A 21750-nucleotide genomic window follows, 5' to 3' on the forward strand; every position below is an offset into this window, starting at 1 on the left:
TGCCAAGGCGACAAAAATATGTTACTTTCCATAGTTAATTCTTTGATCACTGATCAAATTAATTTTTGTGTATGGAGTCAAAGTTCATTTATTTTCCTATAATGAGACCCACTTGATACAGTACTGTCTATTGATAAAACTATCCTTTTCCACAGGATTGCAGTGACATCATGGCCGTCAATCAAGTGATTATATTATACGTGAGTCTGTTTCTGGACTCTATTGTGTTCCATTGTTCCATTTTATCTTTGGGGAAAGCTATTGTTTTAATCACTAACACTTTATAGTGATCTTGAGTTAGGGAACGTTTTAATGCACAATTCGTTGTAGAACTTTCTGAGCTGTTTGTTCTTTGTAAGAGAGACAAATACCAAAAATTAACTGTTACAAGTATTACATGTCATTATTTATCTATTTTGAAGTAGATAAATTCCTCAATCACTGAAATAAAAACCTGAATATTTTTTCACCACATAAGGCTTTTACAAAATCTACATGATTCCTTATGTAATTGCAGGAACCTGTTGAACTCCAGAATGAAAATGCCTACCTGAGTAAGGTAAATGGTATCTTTGAATGTCTGTAATGGATCTGTGCTTTCCGGGAGTTTGAAATGAAATCCAATCTGAAGTAGCATTTCATCATTACCACCTGCGTGATGTTGTCGATGAAGTGAAAATTTGCTGTTGTAAGACCAGTCCTCCTTAGATGAAACCTTTCAAGTGAAGAAAAGAGGTACAAATTGGGAAGTTAGGAGTGAAACTATTTTTCCACACACTTCTAACAAACTCAAAAAGTGCTCTGCATACTGGAAAAGAGCTCAAGGTTTATTCTGCAACTCTAATTTCACAGATGGTAAATGTTTTTGCCATCATACTTGTTATTGGTGAAAGAGTAGCCCTGTGCAAAACTGAATCACAAAACTAGGATTTGGCAACTATACCTTCCCTTACTCAAGCCTAGAAAGTTACATTTTGGCATTCATATCAAAAGTCTTGTCCTATCAAAGCACTATTCCTATTTTTAGAATATTCATCATGTTTATTTTTAAATGTCATTTTATCTATTCAAATGAATAAACTGTCAAAAATGAATAATGGACTGAAATCAGTATTCTGTTAAAACTGTCAATTCTTTGACAAGAATAAAATATGACTATTAAGACAGTAAACGCTTTAGCACTTGTTCATTTGTTTCTCAATTACTACTAAATATATTTGACATATACAAATGTTTAATTTTGAAATAGTTGAAGACACAAACCAATGATACTCTTTTCCCCTAATAATAAATCTTTTTTTTTAAAAGCCAGGCACAATTTATACACTCAGTCATCTCTTTACAAAGTGATCATCGGATCAAACTAAGAAATAAAAACAAATACCATGCATATGTTAGCAGTATACCTTTTACAGAAAAATAAACAATGATTCTGGCTTCTAGGCCTATGATTTAATGTCCTGTTAGCATCTGAAAAAGATATAAGACAACTGCTGCCTACACCTGAAAACATCAGTTTAATTCAGATTACACAAAGACTTTGAAAAACAGTCTACCCCATTCTCAAAAATCCCTGGAAATTAAAAATATTAATCTTTGTTCATAAAACATGACTTCTAATTCCCTATAAACATGAAATGAGGGATCCCTGGGTGGCTCAGCAGTTTAGCGCCTGCCTTTGGCCCAGGGCGTGATCCTGGAAACACAGGATCAAGTACCACGTCAGGCGCCCTGCATGGAGCCTCCTTCTCCCTCTGCCTGTCTCTGCCTCTCTCTCTCTCTGGGTCTCTCATTAATAAATAAATAAAATCTTAAAAAAAAAAAAAAACATGAAATGCCCAGACCCATCACTTCGAAAGGAAAAAGTTATTCTTTAGGAATTTTTTTATACTAAAATATAAGTAGTGTACATTACCCATGTTCAATGTGGAAGTTTTTCCAAATTATATATGTTTTCCAAAACTGTTACCACCAGAGAACACTAATTACTACAGTTACTTATTTAAAAGAGGTATTAGTATTTACAGTCATCTTGTACACATTTGAGATGTACACACCTTTACTTCTTTCAATACTTCCCTTCTTTCAATGCTTCTTCCTTTTTAAAGCCTGAAACACATCTTCAGGCTTCTCAGCCCTGATTGGTAATGATATGAATGTATCCCATAACTGGTAACCTGATCTTCTGTTATGTGGAAAGCTTTTTAATTTCTGATAGCCATGGTTTGAGAGTCTTATAATTTTCAGCTGTAATGATGTTATCAGAAGGAATTAGAAAGTGCCAGATAAGGCTCTAATTGTTTTAAGAATATTACTTACTTAATCCTCATGACAACTCTACAAGTTGGTATTATCATCACTCTATTTTAGATATGAGGCACAGAAAGGTTCAGTAATTTGTGCAAGAACTTAAGTTAGTTGGCACAGTCTAGCTCCAGCCTCTAGTTCTTTAAACGTAGATGCCTTTGAAGAAAATAAAACCTTCATACAGGGACACCTGGGTGGCTCAGCGGTTAAAGCATCTGCCTGCAGCTCAAGGAGTGATCCTGGAGTCCCAGGATCGAGTCCCACATCAGGCTCCCTGCATGGAGCCTGCTTCTCCCTCTGCCTGTGTCTCTGCCTCTCTGTGTCTCTCATGAATAAATAAATAAAATCTTAAAAAAAAAAACCTTCATACAAATCCTCCTAGAATGGACTTTATTGACAATAATAGCTTACATTTTAAGGGTTGTCGCTACGTGTCAAGAACTGTACTAAGTGCTTCATGTGTAAATTAACTTAATCTTTACACGTGATCGCATGCACACATGCATATCTGCATATAGACACACACACATTTTTTCTCCCTTCTCTCTTCCTCTCTTTTCTCTCTCTCTCTCCCTTCCCACCCCAAAGGTATTTTACTACTACTAAACCCAATTTATAGATAAGGACACTAAAATAAAAAAAAAAATTAATTGTTCCAATGCAATATAGCTAGTATATGACAGTTCTAGTATTCAAATCTAGATCTGTTTATTCCAGAGCCCAAGCTTTTAATCATTGTGCAATACTGATAATGGACTATTGAAAATATTATTATTTTTACAAAGAAATAATATATACCAAACTAGTAAGGGACATTTTAATATTTTTGTTAGATACATGAAAAAAACCTCTAACTAAAAATTCAAGTTTTATGTAAAGTTATTCTTTTGGATTCTTCTATTTTCCCAATTACCTAATTCAAATCTTCAACTAAGCAATGTAGCTCAAAAAAGAGGTAATCGTTAAATCAAGAGTTCATAATAAACAGAATTTATAAAAAAATAAAAAATAAAAAATAAACAGAATTTACAGAACTTAGTTTCACCTTTCCTATTTTAAAACATAGTGTTTAGTATCTTTGAACATAATCAGGCATTTCCCCAAAACTGCATTATTGTCAGAAGGTAAACAGAAAGGCTAATAGATTTAAGAAAAAGGTTTAGCAATTTATAGCACTCACTGAAATGTATAGCACCTCCTGAAATGTATGAAAAAAATAGTTCAGCTCTGGTGTGAGATAACATTTGAATACAGATATGCTACTTGCTACCTGGGGATAATGACAGAACTCTCACTCTAGTACCTTGATTTCCTCCTGGGCCTCAGTTAAGGGGATGGGGGAGGTGGTGGTAGAGATTATTATTATGTGGAACAATGGGTCTCTGGTAAAGAGTGTCTGCTCAGTAAATGATTTTGCTTCTTTCAGTCCTTCTTTCCCATTCTAATGCTTATTCCTACCTGGGTCAGGATGCTCAACTCCATCTCCTTCATTTTGAAACAATAGTATTCCTAAAAAATCCACCCAATATGGGAGTAATAAAAAAAACAAGGGGTAGAGCTAAGGTTATGACATTATTTTTTAAAGTTAGAAATACAACATAACTTCATTGTGTGGAAGCAAATATAGTTTGGTTCAAGTGGTAAAATCGAGGAAGATTTTGAAACTGTCTTAAAATTTTTTGTGGTTACATGAGTAATAAGGGAGGGGAAACAAAAGCTACAGGTATTTGATTATTTTTTATAACTTTTTAAAAGACTATTTATTTTGAGAGAGAGTGTGTGCACGTGTGGATGCATATGAGTTGGGGGATTGGGAGGGGGAGAAAAGAGAAAGACTCAAGCAGACTCTGTGCTGAGTGCAAAGCCCAGTGTGGGGCTTGATCCATGACCCTGAGACTATGACCTGAGCTGAAATCAAGAGTTGGATACTTAACTGAGTGAGCCACTCAGGCACCCCCAGGTACCTGATTATTACGATAGTTGAAGAAAGAAAGCATTTGACAAAATTCAATTTCCTTTTATGATACAACCACTCAGCCAACTAGGAATAAAAGAGAACTTCCTCAACCTGATAAAAGGCATTTATGAAAAACCTATGGTTAACTTCTTACTAAACAGGAAAAGGCTAAAAGCTTCCTCCCTAAGAAAAGCAATGAGACGAAGATGTCTGTTCTCACCATTTCTATCCTACATTGTACTGGAGGTTCTAGCCAGGGCAATTAGCCAAGAAAAGTTAATAAAAAGAATCCATATTGAAAAGAAAGAAGTAGAACTAATTCCATCTGCAGATGACATGCTCTTAAATATAGAAAACCATAAGGGATTCACAAAAATTATTTTTTAAGATTTTGTTTATTCATGAGAGACAGAGAGAGAGAGAGAGAGAGAGAGAGAGAGGCAGAGGGAGAAGCAGGCTCCATGCAGGGAGCCGGATGTGGGACTTGATCCGGGTCTCCAGGATCACGCCCTGGGCCAAAGGCAGCGCTAAACCACGGAGCCATCTGGGCTGCCCCACAAAAACTATTAAAGTTAATAAATAAGTTCTGCAAGGCTGCAGAATATATGTTCACTCTACAGAAATCAACCGTCTCTTTACATACAAGTAATGAACAAGGTGAAAATAAGTCCAAAAAAATAATTCCATTTACAAAAAGAATAAACTGCTTAGGAATAAATTTAAAGTATAAACTTTGTATACTGAAACTACAAAATATTGAAAGAAGACATCAAATGTTCGTGGATCAGAAGACTTCATATTGTTAAGATGGCAATACTTTGCAAACTGATTCAACACAATCCCTATCAAAATTCCAGTGTACTTTTTTGCAGAAACTGGCAAGGTGATTCTAAAACTGATACATAAATGGAAGGCACCCAGAAGAGTCAAAACAACCTTGAAAAGAAGAACAAAGTTGGTGGAGTCACACTTCCTGCTTTTGAAACTTACTACAAAGCTATAAATAGAGGACAGTGTGCATACTGGCATAAAATAGATAGGCAGATCAATGGAAACAAATTGAGAATCCAAAAATAAACCTTAACATTTATCATTAATTTATTTTTACAAAGGGGTCAAGAGAATCAATGGGGGGAGAGAATAATGTTTTCAATAAATGATGTTTGGGTAATTAGATATCCACATGCAAAAAAACGAACCTGAACACCTCACACTATATAAAATAATTAACTCAAAATAGATCACAGATCTAAATGTAAGAGCTAAAACTAGAAGACAACATAGGAGTAAAGTTTTGTGATCTTAGGTTAGAAAATGGTTTCTTAGATGCAATAATAAAAGGACAAGAGATAAAAGAGAAGATTGATAAGGACTTCATCAAAATTTAAAACTTTTGTGCTTTAGGGATCCCTGGGTGGCGCAGCGGTTTGGCGCCTGCCTTTGGCCCAGGGCGCGATCCTGGAGACCCAGGATCGAATCCCACGTCGGGCTCCCGGTGCATGGAGGCTGCTTCTCCCTCTGCCTATGTCTCTGCCTCTCTCTCTCTCTCTCTGTGACTATCATAAATAGTCATATATTTATGACTATTTATGACAAAATATTTATTTTTAAATAAATAAAAATTAAAAAATAAATAAAATAAAATCTTTAAAAAAAAAACTTTTGTGCTTTAAATGATATTACCAATTAAGTAAAAAAGAAAACCTACAAATTAGGAGAAAATATTTGCAAATCATATATCTGATAAAAAATATATCCAGAATATATACATACATACATACATGCTCATATACATAGAACTCTTTTAAAAACTTTTTATTTAAATTCAGTTTACTTAACATATAGTATATTACTAGTTTCAAGGATAGAATTTAGGATTCATCAGTTGCATATGTATAGAGCCACTGCTCACTGCATCAAGTGCCTTCCTTAATGTCCATCACCCAGTTACCCCATCCCCACCCACCCACCTCCTCTCCAGCAACCCTCAGTTTGTTCTGTATAGTTAAGAGTCCCTAATGGTTTGCCTCCCTCTCTATTTTTCTTCTTTTGTTTTTACTTCCCTCCCCCTATGTTCATCTGTTTTGTTTCTTAAACTTCATGAGTGAAATCATATGGTATTTGTCTTTCTCTGACTTATTTCATGTAGGATAATACAGTCTAGTTCTATCCACATCACTGCAAATGGCAAGATTTCATCCTTTTTGAATGGCTGAGTTATATTCCAGTGTGTTTGTGTGTGTGTGTAGATAGATATAGGTATAGATAGATATAGATATAGATATAGATATAGATATAGATATAGATATAGATATAGATACCACATCTGTCAATGGACATCTGGGCTCTTTCCATATTTTGGCTATTGTGGACACTGCTGCTATAAACACTGGCACATTTAACAACAAAAAGATAAGCCAATTAAAAAATAGGCAAAGCGTTTGAATAGACATTTCTCTAAGGAAAATATACAAATGGCCAACAAGCACATGAAAAGAGGCTCAACATCATTAGCCATAAAGGAAATGCAAATTTCCAGGGAAATGATAAAAAAAAAAAGAGAGAGAGAATAAATGTTGATAAAGATGTAGAGAAATTAGAGCCCTCATACATTTCCTGGTGGGAATGTAAAATGTTGCAGTCATTACAAACTATGGGAAACAGTTTGGCAGTTCCTTGGAATGTTAAACATACAGTCACCATATGACCCAGTAATTCCACTACTAAGTGTATACTTAATAGAACTGAAAACATATGTTCACACAAAAAAATGTATATAAATGTTCACAGCAGTATTGTTCAAAATAGCCAAAAAGTGGGAATAACACAATGTACATCAACTGACGAATGGATAAACAAAATGTGGTACATCCGTACAATGGAATACTATTCAGCAATAAAAAAGAATGACAAGTACATGATTTGAGATGGATGAACCTTGAAAACTTTATGCTCAGTTAAAGAAGCCAACCTAAAAAGATCACATATTTTATGATTCCAATATATGAAATGTGCAGAACAAATATATAGACCACAAAGCAGATTAGGGGTGCCTAGAGCTAGGGTGGGAAGTACTGAGAGAATAAGGAGTAATCTGGGTACACAGTTTCTTTGGGGTAATGAAAATGCTCTAAAATTAGGTCATGATGATGGCTGCACAGCTCTGTGAATATACTGAAAACCATTTAAGTGTACATTTTAAATGGGTGCATTGGGCAGCCCTGGTGGCACAGCGGTTTAGCGCCGCCTGCAGCCCAGGGTGTGATCCTGGAGACCTGGGATCGAGTCCCACATCAGGCTCTCTGCATGGAGCCTGCTTCTCCCTCTGCCCGTGTCTCTGCCTCTCTCTCTCTGCATCTCTATGAATAAATAAATAAATAATCTTAAAAAAATTTTAAATGGGTGCATTGTATGGTCAGTGAATTATATCTCAATAAAGCTGCTTTAAGAACACATACAACTCTGAAATTGAATCCATCTATGAAACTGAATCTGTAGGAACAAGGAAAGTGAAATGCCATAGTGAAAATCAAATACACCAACATGAAAAAAAAAAGGAGAAAAAATGGGAGGAGGAAACAGAAGAGGAAGGAGAAGAGACAAAAGAAATAATATGATCTGAGAGCACTAGACAAAAGTTTATGTATCACATTCATTTCTCTTACTGTGGCAAACCATCCAGTTCTGAATATCTGTAAATGATAAAATAGTTGTTTGGATATATAGAAAGGAGAAGTGAGAGTCACTTTCATGCATGATAAGAAGTCAGGCTTAAGCAACCACTGGTTCCTGTTTAATTTTTAAATGTTAAGTGAAGGAACATTATTAAAAGCAATATTGAAAAGGTATAATCCCCAAAATGATGACTACAAAAATTTAGCTCCCCAAACTTTATTTTTTTAAAGATTTTATTTATTTATTCATGAGTGATACAGAGACAGAGGCAGAGACACAGGCAGAGGTAGAAGCAGGCTCCCTGTGGGGAGCCCTATGTGGGACCCAATCTCAGGACCTGGGAACCATGACCTGAACCAAAGGCACACGCTCAACCACTGAGCCACCCAGGTGCCCCGGTCCTAAAACTTTAAAGAAAAAAAAAGTTCTCTTCTATGGTCTTCCTAAACTTTCATTTAAATAAGAAGTACCTTTCTTAAAAAAAAAAAAAAAAAGATTTTATTTATTTGAGAGAGAGAGAGAGTACAGTGGGGCGGGGAGAAGCAGGGAGAGAGGGAGAAGCAGACCCTCTGCTGAGCAGGGAGCCCAATGCGAGACTTGATCCCAGGATCCCAGGATCATGACCTGAGCTGAAGGCAGATGCTTACCCGACTGGGCCACCTAGGTGCCCCAAGAAGTACATTTCATTTTACTTTCTGAAATACTGTTGAGAAAGTGGAATATGCCCACTGCTTACCATTTTGAATTATTGGGAAATCAAAAGTGGCTTACCTTTTCTAATGTACTGAAGGAAGGCCAGGACTGATATCCATATTCAGATACAAATCGAGCTTTGGGGAAAACTTTCCAATTCCAACAATCATTGATATAGTCATAAAAATGTACGTCACCAAAATTACTGTCATATGGGTTGACAGAGAGCCAGCCTTCTTTAATAGATTCGGCCCCATTTGTAGGGCTGGATATGATAAAAGGACGAGAGCTGTCTTCCTGAAATCAAGAATAAAGTGATTTAAAAGATATTTTCACCAGTAAAGTACAAATCATTTACTTTATTAAGTTTTTCTTTTACACTAAGATTTTATTTATTTATTCATGAGAGACACACAGACAGAGGCAGAGACACAGGCAGAGAGAGAAGCAGGCTCCATGCAGGGAGCCTGACGTGGGACTCGATTCTTGGTCTCCAGAATCACACACTAGGCTGAAGGCAGCGCTAAGCCGCTGAGCCACTGGGACTGCCCAAGTTTTTCTTTTCATTCCAAAATAGTTAACATATAGTGTTAAATTAGTTTCAGGTGTACAATATAGTGATTCAACACTTCCATACATTACACACTGCTCATCATGACAAGTATCCTTCTTAATCTCCATCATTATTTCACCCATCCCCTCACTCACCCCCTCTGGTAATCATCAGTTTGTTCTCTATAGTTAAGAATCTATTTCTTGGCTTTTCTCTTTTTTCCTTTGCTCATTTTTTGTTTCTTAAATTCCACATATGAGTGAAATCATATGCTATCTGTCTTTCTCTGACTTATTTCACTTAGTATTATACTCTCAAGCGTCATCCTGTTGTTGCAAATGGCAAGATTTCATTCTTTTTATGGCTGAGTAATATTCCATTATATATACAATATATACAGTATACACACACACACACACACACATACACACACACACACACACCCCATAATCATCTTTACCCATCACCTATCACTGGATATTTAGGCTGCTTCTATAATTTGGCTATTGTAAATAATGCTGCTATAAACATAAGGGTGCATGTATTCCTTTGAATTAGTGCTTTTGTATTTTTGGGTAGATACCCAGTAGTGTGATCACTGGGTAGCAGGGTAGTTCTATTTTAAACTCTCTGAGGAACATCCATACTGTTTTCCACAGCAGCTGCACAAATTTATATTCCCACCAACAGTTCCAAGGGTTCCCTTTTCTCCACATCTTCACCAATACTTGTTATTTTTTGTCTTTTTTGTTTTAGCCAATCTGACAGGTGTATATCTGACAGGGTGATATCTCATTGTGGTTTTGATCTGCAAATCCCTAATGATGACTGATGTTAAGCATCTTTTCATGTGTCTGTTGGCAATCTGTATGGCTTCTTTGGAGAAATGTCTGTTCATGTCAGATCATTTACCTTTTTTTATTTCCTTAAAGATTTTATTTATTTATTCATGAGAGACAGAGAGAGAGAGAAAGAGGCAGAGACACAGGCAGAGGGAGAAGCAGGCTCCATCCAGAGAGCCCGATGTGGGACTCGATCCCGGGACGCTTAGGATCATGCCCTGAGCCAAAGGCAGATGCTCAATCGCTGAGCCACTCAGGCATCCCAGATCATTTACTTTTTTAAAAAACCCTTTCAACTTCTAGAAATGCCAAGTGGCTGACAGAAAAATAATAGAACCATTAACTTTCTACATTCAACAACCACCAGCACCTGCTATTTTGCCAATCCTTTATATCATTTTGTAATTAACATTTAGCTTATTCCTCAATACCTGTTCCTAATCTTTTTTAATCACATTGTGCCTCTATATTATCTTCTACCAACATGGGTAGTGTACAGTCTACTGCAGGATTTCTCAGGCTTGGCACTATTGACATTTTGAGCTTAATAAATTTTGTGTGTTGGTGACTAGGGAAAGAAGGCAGGAGGGGAGGAGGTGTTTAGCAGCATCCCTGGCCTATACCTGCTAGATGCCTGTAGTACCCCCATATACACCAAAAAACATCTACAGACATTGCCAAATGTGCCCCTGTCCCTTGGGAGACAGAACTGCCTCCATGTAAGAAATACAGGTCTAGTGCTTAAGAATAAGAGGCTAAGTCTCAGGATACAAAATTAGTACACAGAAATCAGTAGTATTTCTATACACTAATAACAAAACAACAGAAAGAGAATTTTTATTTTATTTTTTAAGGTTTTATTTATTCACTTGAGACATAGAGAGGGAGAAATAGTGAGAGAGGGAACAAGCAGGATTGGAGAGGGAGAAGCAGGCTTCCCGCTGAGCAGGGAGCATGATTTGGGGCTCGATCCCAGGACCCTGAGATCATGATTCAAGCCGAAGGGAAGAGTCAAACCAACTGAGCCACCCAGGCACCCCCCAGAAAAGAGAAATTTTAAAACACCACCATTTGCAATTGCACCAAAAAGAGTAAAATACCGAGGTATAAACTTAACTAAAGAGGTGAAAGACCTCTACTCTGAAAACTATAAAACACTGATGAAAGAAATTGAACATGACCTAAACAAATGGAAAGACAGTCCATGCTTGTGGATTGGAAGAATAAATATTGTAGAAATGTCCATACTACTCAAAGTAACCTGTAGATTCAACACAAACCCTATCAAATTACCAATAGCAGGTTTTACAAAACTAGAACAAATAATATTCAAATTTGTATGGAACCACAAAAGACACCAAATAGCCAAAGCAATCTTGAAAAAGAAAAGCAAAGCTTAAAGATGTCAAAATTCTAGATTTCAAGATATCCTACAAAGCTGTAGTAATCAAAATAGTATAGTACTGGCATGAAAATAGATACATAGATCAGTGGAATAGAATAGAGAGGGCAGCCTGGGTGGCTTAGAGGTTTACCGCTGCCTTCGGCTCGGGGCATGATCCTGGAGACGCGGGATTGAGTCCCACATCGGGCTCCTGGCATGGAGCCTGCTTCTCCCTCTGCCTGTGTCTCTACCTCTCTCTCTCTCTCTCTCTCTCTCTGTTTCTCATGAATAAATAAATAAAATATTTGAGAAAAAAAAATAGAGAGCCCAGAAATAAACCACTGATTATACGGTTAGCTAATCTACAACAGAGGAGGCAAGAATATACAATGGGAAAAAGACAGTCTCCTTAATAAGTGGTGCTGGGAAAACTAGACAGATACATGTAAAAGAATGAAACTGTATCACCTTCTAATATCATAAACAAAAATAAACTCAAAATAAAGACCTAAATGTGAGACCTGAAATCATAAAAATCCTGAAAACTATAAAAAAACGCCAGCAGTAATTTCTCTGACTTCAACCACAGGAATATTTTTCTCGACATGTCTCTTCACACAAGAAAAACAAAAGCAACAATAAACTATTTGGATAGCATCAAAATAAAAAGCTTTTGCAAAGCAAAGGAAACCCTCAACACACACACACACACACACAAAAATATAAAGAACACATTCAACTCAACACCAAAAAACAATCCAATTTAAAAATGGACAGAGGACTTGAATAGACATTTTTTCAAAAAAAGACATAAAGATAGCCAATGGACATATAGGAACTCAACATCACTTATCACCAGAGAAATGCAACTCAAAACTAAAATAAAATACCATTTTATACCTATCAGAATGGCTAAAATAAAAAAGATAAGAAACAACAAATGTTGGTGAGGATATGGGAAAAAGAGAACTCTTGTGCACTGTTGGTAGGAATGTAAATTGGGCAGCTACAGTAGAAAACAGTATGGAAGTGCTTTGAAAACTTAAAAATAGAAATATAATTTAATCCAATAATTCTACTACTGGGTATTACCCAATGAAAATGAATACACTAATTCAAAAAAAGATACATGCACTTCTGTGTTTATTGCAATGTTATTTACAACAACCAATATACTGAAGCAATCTAAGTGTCCATCAGTAGACAAATGGATAAGGAATATATATATATATATATATAAATAAGTAAAATAAGTCAGACTGAGAAACACAAATACTATATGATTTTACTCACATGTGGAATATAAAGCAAAAACAAAAATGAATAAACAAATACAAAAAAGAATCAGACCTATAAATACACAGAGTAAACTGATAGTTGACAGAGGGCGATGGATCAGCAGTTGGGCAAAATGGGTGAAAGGGAGTGGGAGACACAGGATCCCAGTTACAGAATGACTAGATCATGGTAATAAAAGGCACAGCAGGAGAAAAAAAGAAACTAATAGAGGCTATTAAGTCAGAACAACTTGAGTTTAAATCTCAAATCAGAATCTTATAATTCTTGGACAGATCTAAAACTCAATAGTCTCATCCGTAAAATGGAAAAAATAACAGTGCCTCTTTCATAGGACTAGAGTAAATGGTAAAGAACTCATGTATAGAAGACATGGCTATATGTCCACCAAATTCATGGTCCCATTTCCATAATATAGAGCTGTTCTAAGGAAGTGGCTTTCTAATGTCTGCATCACTGAGGGGCCATGTGCCTCATTCTTATCCTCCTGGAATCATGAGCTCTTAACCACTGAGCTGTGAAATGAAAATCCTCAAATATTAAAATCCATTTCTTAAATCCATCAGATATGAATAATGTAATACCAACACTATGAGTAAAAAGATTATAGAATAAATATTTTATAAATATTAATTAAAGCTTATATCATCACACTTTGTGTACAGAAAAAAATTCTTTGTGACACATGACTAAGTATATCAGATAAGCTAAAAATCTGAACCTTGGTTTTTCATGAATTCTCACTGAAGTTTCTTCACATAAATGAACAGCACCATGAACCAAACATATTTGGGTGATAAAATCACATACTATTCTCTTAAATGTATTGCTTTTCAAAGTATTTCAGCATATACCCAAATATTTAAAATACCTAATCACAGATAAAAATCAGGACAGATTATTAAATCACATTCTAAACATTAAAGTTTTTAAAAGTTATATCATTTGAAGGCATTACTGCAAAAACAAAATAAAAGCTGCTTCTTTTCCTTGCAAAAAAAAAAAAGCTAATTTATATTACATAATGTGTATGGATATAGAATATGTAAGTACAATATGCCTATTAAAAATAAGTGATGGGGGATCCCTGGGTGGTGCAGCGGTTTGGCGCCTGCTTTTGGCCCAGGGCGCGATCCTGGAGACCCGAGATCGAATCCCACATCGGGCTCCCAGTGCATGGAGCCTGCTTCTCCCTCTATGTCTCTGCCTCTCTCTCTCTATGACTATCATAAGTAATAAAAAAAAGATATTAAAAAAATAAGTGATGGGCAGCCTAGGTGGCTCAGCAGTTTAGCACTGCCTTCAGCTCAGAGTGTGATCCTGGGGACCTGGGATCGAGTCCCACGTTGGGTTCCCTGCATGGAGCCTGCTTCTCCCTCTGCCTGTGTCTCTGCCTCTCTCTCTCTGTGTGTGTCTCTCATAAATAAATATATAAAATCTTAAAAAAAATAAAATAAATAAAAAGAAGTGATGAAAGAGAACCACCATACCATAAAGGAAGGGTTCTAAGGTAGAGTTGGGAAAAGCTCTTTGCTCTCTCTTTCCCCTTATTTAACATAGCAACATAATCATATATGATATACATCAAGTTCTGCTTTAGCATTTATAATTACAGAATTTTACATAACACATTAGACCAGATGGACTTAAAAGATATATACAGTATATCACCCAAAAGCAACAGAATACACGTTGTTCTGAGGTGCACATGGAATGTTCTCCCAGATAGATCATCTGCTAGGCCACAAAAAAAGTCTTAACAAATTTAAGAAGACTGAAATCATATTCAAGCATATTTTTTGGACCCCACAGGTATGAAACTAGAAATAAATTTTTTTAAAGATGTATGTTTTTTTTAAAATTTATTTATGATAGTCACAGAGAAAGAGAGAGAGGCAGAGACATAGGCAGAGGGAGAAGCAGGCTCCATGCACCGGGAGCCCGATGTGGGATTCAATCCCGGGTCTCCAGGATCGCGCCCTGGGCCAAAGGCAGGCGCCAAACTGCTGCGCCACGCAGGGATCCCTAGAAATAAATTTTAAGAATAATACTGGAAAACTCACAAATACATGAAGATTAAGGAATATGCTATTGAACAATCATGGATCAAAAGAAATCAAAAGAGTAATCGAAAAATACTTTGAGACGAATGATAATGGAAATACAGGGCAGCACCGGTGGCTCAGCGGTTTAGCACCGCCTTCAGCCTGGGGTATGATCCTGGAGACCTGGGATCGAGTCCCGCGTCGGGGTCCCTGCAGGGAGCCTGCCTCTCCCGCTGCCTGTGTCTCTGCCTCTCTCTGTATGTCTCTCATGAATAAATAAGCGAAAAATCTTAAAAAAAAATTTTTTTTAAATGGAAATATACCAAAACTTACAAGATGCAGCAAAAGCAGTTTAAAAGGAAAAATCATAGAGATAAATGACTATTTCAAGAAATAAGAAAAATGTCATTTAAAGAAACTAACTTTACACCTTAATGAACTAGAAAAAGAAGAACAAACATGGGCCTAAGTTCTAAGTTACTAGCAGGAAGGAAATAACAAAGATCAGATCAGAAATAAATGAAATAGAGAGTAAAAAGACAATATAATGAAATCAATCAGGTTCTTTAAAAAAGATAAACTGCCAAACCTTAAACTAGATTTTCCAAGAAGAAAAAGGAATCAAACAAAATCAGAAATGAAAAAGATGTTACAACTGATACCTCACAAATATAAAGAATTGTAAGAGACTACTATGAATAACTGTACACCAACAAATTGGACAATCTAGAAGAAATGGATAAATTCCTAAAAAACATACAACCTTCCAATACTGAATCATGAATAAATAGAAAACATGAACAGACCAATTAACTAGTAAGAAGACTGAATCAACAATCAAAAATCTCCCAACAAACAAAAGTCCAGGACCAGACATCTTCACTGATGAATTCTACCAAACATTCAAAGAAGAATACCTATCCTTCTCAAATTCTTCCAGAAAACAGAAGAGGAGGGATAACTTACAAATTAATTTTACAAGACAAACATTATTCTGATACCAAACCCAAATAGAGTCACCACAAGAAAATTCCAGGCCAATATCCTTGATGAACAAAGATCCAAAAATTCTCAACAAAATATTAACAAACCAAACTCGTATAATTAAAAAAATCTTATACCATGATCAAGTGGAATTTATTCCAGGGATGTATGAATGGTTCAGCACCTACAAATCAATCAACATGATATACCACATTAATAAAATGAAGGATAAAAATCGTATGATCATGACAATCAATCATGTCAAACAATCTTATTTACAACTGCATCAAAAAGAATAAAATATTGAGGAATAAGTTTAACCAAGGAAGTGAAAGACTGAAATTATTATTGAAAGGGAAGCCCAGGTAGCTCAGCGGTTTAGTGCTGCCTTCAGCCCAGGGTGTGATCCTGGAGTCCGGGGATCGAATCCCACATCGGGCTCCCTGCATGGAACCTGCTTCTCCCTCTGCCTGTGTCTCTGCCTCTCTCTCTGTATCTCTCATGAATAAATAAAATCTTTTAAAAAAAGAAAGAAAACTATAAGACACTGAAAATTATAAGACATTGATACAAGACACTGGAGAAGACATAAATAAAAGATATTTTGTGCTCATCCATTGGAAGAATTAATATTGCTAAAATGTCCATACTATCCAAAGCAATCTACAGATCCAACACAATCCCTATCAAAACTGCAATACATTTTTCATAAAATAGAATGAATAATCCAAAAACTTCTATGGAACTACAAAAGACCCTGAATAGTCAAAGCAATCTTGAGAAAGAAGAACTAAGATGGAGACATCATGCTTTCTGACTTCCAAATATATAACAAAACAAAAGTAATTAAAACATTATGGTACTGGCATAAAAACAGACACATGGATCAATGGAATAGAATAGAGAACCCAGAAACATTAATTGACTGTACACATATATGAATTTATATGTGTACAGTCAATTAATTTATGACAATGGAGACAAGAATATACAATGGGGAAAAAACAATCTCTTCAGAAAATGGTGTTAGAAAAAACCAGACAGGGGATCCCTGGGTGACTCAGCAGTTTAGTGCCTGCCTTCGGCCCAGGGCATGATCCTGGAGTCCCGGGATCGAGTCCCACATTGGGCTCCCTGCATGGAGCCTGCTTCTCCCTCTGCCTGTGTCTCTGCCTCTCTCTCTCTCTCTCTCTCTGTCTCTCATGAATAAATAAATAAAATCTTAAAAAAAACAAAAACGGACAGTCACCTGCAAGAGGATGAAACTGAACAACTATCTTCAACCATGCACAAAAGTTAATGTTAAAATGGATTAAAGACTCGAATGTAAGATCTGAAATTATAAAACTTCTAATAGAAAAATAGGTGGAAAGCTCCTTGGCATTGGTCTTGGCTTGAGTTTTTGGATTTGACACCAAAAGCAAAGGCAACAAAAATAAACAAGTGGGACTACATCAAACTAAAAAGTTTCTGCACAGCAAAGAAAACTATGAACAAAATGAAAAGGCAACATACTGAATGGGAGGAAATATTTGCAAATCATATACATGCTAAGGGTTTAATATCCAAAATATATAAAGAACTTGTACAACTCAACAGCAAAAAAAAAAAAACAATCCAATTAAGAAATAAGCCAAAGATCTAAACAGATATTTTTCTAAAGAAGACATACAGATAGCCAATAAGTACATGAAAAGTTGCTCAACTAATTATCAGGGAATTGTAAATCAAAACCACAATAAGGTATCACCTGACACCTGTTAGGATGGCTATTTTCAAAAGATATGAAGAGATAACCAATGTTGGCAAGCATGTGGAAAAAAGTGAACCCTTGTGCATTGTTGTTGGGAATGCAAATTTGTATAGTTACTAAGGAAAACAATATGAAAGTTACCTAAAAAATTAAATGTAGAACTACCATATGATCAGCAATCCAACTTATGGATATTTATCTGACAAAATAAAAATACTAACTCAAAGAGATATATGCACCCACATGTTCACAGCAGCATTATATAACCAAGATACTGTAATAATCAAAATGTTCATTGATGATGAATGGATTAAAAAATGTGGCATATATATATATATATATATACATATATATAAAACAGAATATGACTCAGTCATAAAAAAAGAATGAAATCTTGGACCACCTGGGTGGTTAAGTCAGTTGAGTGTCCAACTCTTGATTTCGGCTCAGGTCATGATCTCAGAGCCATGGGATCAAACCCTGCATTGGGCTCTGTGTTGGGCATGGAGTCTGCTTGGGATTCCCTCTCTCCCTCTCCCGTCCCCACTTAATGCTGTCTTTCTCTTTGTCAAAAAAAAAAAAAAAAAAGGAATGAAATCTTGCCATTTGTGACCACATGGATGGCCTTTGAGGGAATTATGCTAAGTGCAATTAGTCAGACAGAGAAAAGCAAATACTACATATTTCACTTATACGTGGAATCTAAAAACAAGAACAAACTCATGAAAACAGAGAACAGACTGGTGGTTGCTAGAGGTGTGAGGTAGGAGGTGGGTAAAATGGGTGAAGGTAGTCAAGAGGAAGAAGAAGAAGAAAGAGGAGGAGGAGGAGGAGGAAGAAGAAGAAGGAGGAGGAGGAGGAGGAGAAGTCATCTCTATGTCTCTTAGGAAGGAAGGAAAGAAGGAAGGAAGGAAATAAAGAAAACAGAAAGGAAGAAAGAAAAATAGAAAAGAAATATCCATAGGACAGTTGAGTCAGCTCTGTGTCTCCTTCTCCTTGTCTATGGAAGTCTTCTAGCTGGGATGTCTGGGGTAACTTCAGATATCCACAATGGATACACACACACACACATGAATGGGAGCAACCTCCACATCCAAACACTATCTGTACTGACAATCCTGGAGTCTCTCATCCTGCACAACCTCTCTACTTACAGCCTGCTCTATAGAGCATGTCTATTTACACAGAAATATAGTTCTAGGTGAAATGCTATGTTCCTAGGAAACATAAATATCCATAGTTCCAGAAGTTATAAACCCAAATTTGGATAATAACTATAGGAGAAATGAAATATATTACAGAGGAGATCATTTTTGCCCCTACAAAGGCACTAGACCCAGATTATTTTATGGGTTAATCTGTCTCAGTAAAACTGATAATCTTTATTTTATATAAACTGTTCCTAGACATTAAAAACAACAACAAAAGACTCGTAACTTATTCTGTGCAGCGAGCACTAACACATGTGGTACATGTGTATGAACCAAAAGCTGGGTTCTCTGGGCTAAATCTATCTCACAAATAGCTTTGTTTATATATCATTTTTTTAATGCTGAATATGAGACCCAACATCTATATCCTATTACCACAGATGCCTCTTCTCTCTTTGTGAGCCTCATCTACTCTACTTAATATTTTAAAACAATTTTGGCTCTTCTAGGCTTTTGAGTTTTCAATTCTTACCAAAGACTGAGTTCATTTGTGAATATAAATTTTTAAGTTCTAACTAAAGTATTAGCAAATCAAATCTAGCACAGAATAAAAGAACAAAGCATTATAGCTAATAGAGCTTATACTAGAACTAGTTTGTGATTAGAAAATTAACTCACAGAATGCACTATATTAATACTGAGGAACAAAAAGAAAGAAAAAAGGAAGTGGCATATCAGTAAATCATTTAAAGTAGAAATTCTCAACTTCTGAGGTTCCATGGATGGGCTCTAGAAAGAGTCCATGATAATCTGCAGTTATAAACACAATATTGGTGTGTATGCAGTGAGTTCCACCGATAAGTTAATTCTCAAAGAACTCCAGAACACATAAATCTGTTCACATGCTGCAGCAATACAGTGGACTGTTCTGTATTAAAGTGATATTGTTGAAGATTGCCCTAAAAAGGGCACAAAAATATATTCTACCAATATTCAAACTGATCCATTTTTAAAACAGGTTCTTAAATTCTGTTGCATGAAAAGTCATTACTTACTGCCAAGACAATCTTTCGAATATTTTTCACATACAGTACCACATAGTCATTGATGTAGGTATGCAGTTCACTGGCACGTATATTATACCAATTCATCATCAGGGCCGCTTCATTTTCATTATTTCCACCCCATACGATGATGGAGGGGTGATATTTCAGTCTCCTGATCTAAAATTTCAGAAAACAAAACAATTTTCAAATGATCAACAAGAAAAAAAGCCTCATAGCTATAATTAATAAAATGACAGCCATTTCATTTCTGTACATAAATTCTTATGTACCAGAAAACTCATTAGAAAAGGGTTGTAACATTACCCGTGGGAATACATTTTAAGAAATCTCTGATTTTTTTTTTACCTAGACTTTATAAACACCAATAAGATAGGTTCCTCTTCTCTACTGTATAAAACCTAAAGAAAACATAATCCCTTTTATTAAAAAAGAAAAATAAATCAACCTCATCATTTTCTGACTTGCCACAAAAATGTTCTAAGAAATACAAAAGGCAGGAGACATTACATTACAGAGGAGTTTCTCAAGAACAAGTTGGGGTTTTGTGTGAAGAAACAAATAACGTAGAACAACCACTTCTGCTGAAAGAGGGATTGATGTTGTCGTGGCCCCTCTGAGATCAGAAAACCACACAGACAACTAAAGAGGGTTTTACAAAGCAAGTGAATCCCAGAGATACTCTGTATGTTAAAGACAAATATATGGAATGTTCTAAAGGAAAAAAGATTAGGGCATCAAGAGGATGTCTCCAGAAATAACTATCTGTGTCATATCCTGAGAAACCAACTAAGGTTAAGTAAGTTACTGAATACATCTGAACACAGAAGAAATTAAAGAATCTGAAAATCCTGGCAGCCTTAAGAATTGAGCCTGCATGAACTGGGCTCTTTGTGGGCTGACCCTACATAAAGGTGGAAGGATCCAGTTCCTCTGACACACTGGAAGATGTACTCCAGCAGAAGAAGGCAATTAAATCTCTTTGAGAACACAGTGAGTCAATAGTCAAGAGAAATTCCTTTGGAACATATTTTAGCAAAATAACCTTATTGGTATTTATAGCTTCTCTTCCATGTAATACATGATTACAGTGATGGATCCTAGCTGATGTTCTCACTATGGCTTCCATTCAAGATGCTAAGTCTCTCCTACATGAAAGAGGGATGCATTAAGGATGTATTAAAGGGATTTTATTTTATTTTATTTAAATTCAATTTGCCAGCATATAGTATAACAGCCAGTACTCATCTCATCATGTGCCCCCCTTAATGCCTGTTACCCAGTGCATTAAAGAGATTTATCTCATTCTTACAAATTAGTCTTACGTTTTTCTAAACCAGACTTATGAATACTCTTTCCTTTATTTGCCTCTGTGCATGCCCAGGTAAGTGACAGCTGCTACCAACTATGACTGGCATGTTTCTTATGCTACTGAAAACAAATATTGAAGAGACAAAAAGCTCCAGTGACTCTGTGCTACACATATCCTTCAAACTAACCTAGAATTTTTTGACAAGCTTTACTTTAAAATTTTAACAAAGTCTGCATAAAAAGTTCTCTTTAATAATACATAAAAGAACTGAAGGTACAGAGATACCATATTTTATTTATTTGTATGAGAAAAAAAATTAATGGAAATGTTTGCAACCTATATAACTAAAATTATTATTTTTAAAACTTATCCATCCATCCATCCATCCATCCATCCATCCATCCATCCATCTATCCTACTGATAAATAACCCAGCTGGATAGTGGGGTTACAGAGAAGAACAAGCTCTTAGGCTGCAGGGAGATTACAATCTTCCAGGGGAAACAAAACACTGAGCAACTAATTCAAAGTGTGATATAGGTCACAAAGGCAAATGATGTGACGACTTAGACTTGCAAATATAGAAAAGTTTTTTCCCAAAGTCACGATCAAGGTAAGAGGTGCCAGAAGAAAATGAGAGAGTGGTCCATAGGGAGGGTGAGGGGAAAGTATTCCAGAGCACAGATGGCACAGGAAGAGGGTGCCTGATGGGGCCAGGGAGGCCCACAGAGACAA

The 21750-nt window shown here is 36.0% G+C and overlaps 1 protein-coding gene across 1 annotated transcript in view; it reads right to left on the reverse strand.

Moving 5' to 3' along the window:
- The window catches only part of MANBA (mannosidase beta), a 115435-nt gene that overhangs the window by 19263 nt on the left and 74422 nt on the right, over nt 1-21750 (reverse strand). Inside the window, exons 11-13 of the mRNA XM_025423089.3 lie at nt 19696-19863; nt 8711-8929; nt 551-715 (exon numbers count right to left, since the gene is read on the reverse strand). Of these exons, the coding sequence (XP_025278874.3) occupies nt 551-715; nt 8711-8929; nt 19696-19863 (552 nt within the window). The remainder of the gene's footprint in view (nt 1-550; nt 716-8710; nt 8930-19695; nt 19864-21750) is intronic.

This window comes from Canis lupus, chromosome 32 (genome assembly GCF_003254725.2).
Source record: "Canis lupus dingo isolate Sandy chromosome 32, ASM325472v2, whole genome shotgun sequence".
NCBI classification, from domain to species: Eukaryota; Metazoa; Chordata; class Mammalia; order Carnivora; family Canidae; genus Canis; species Canis lupus.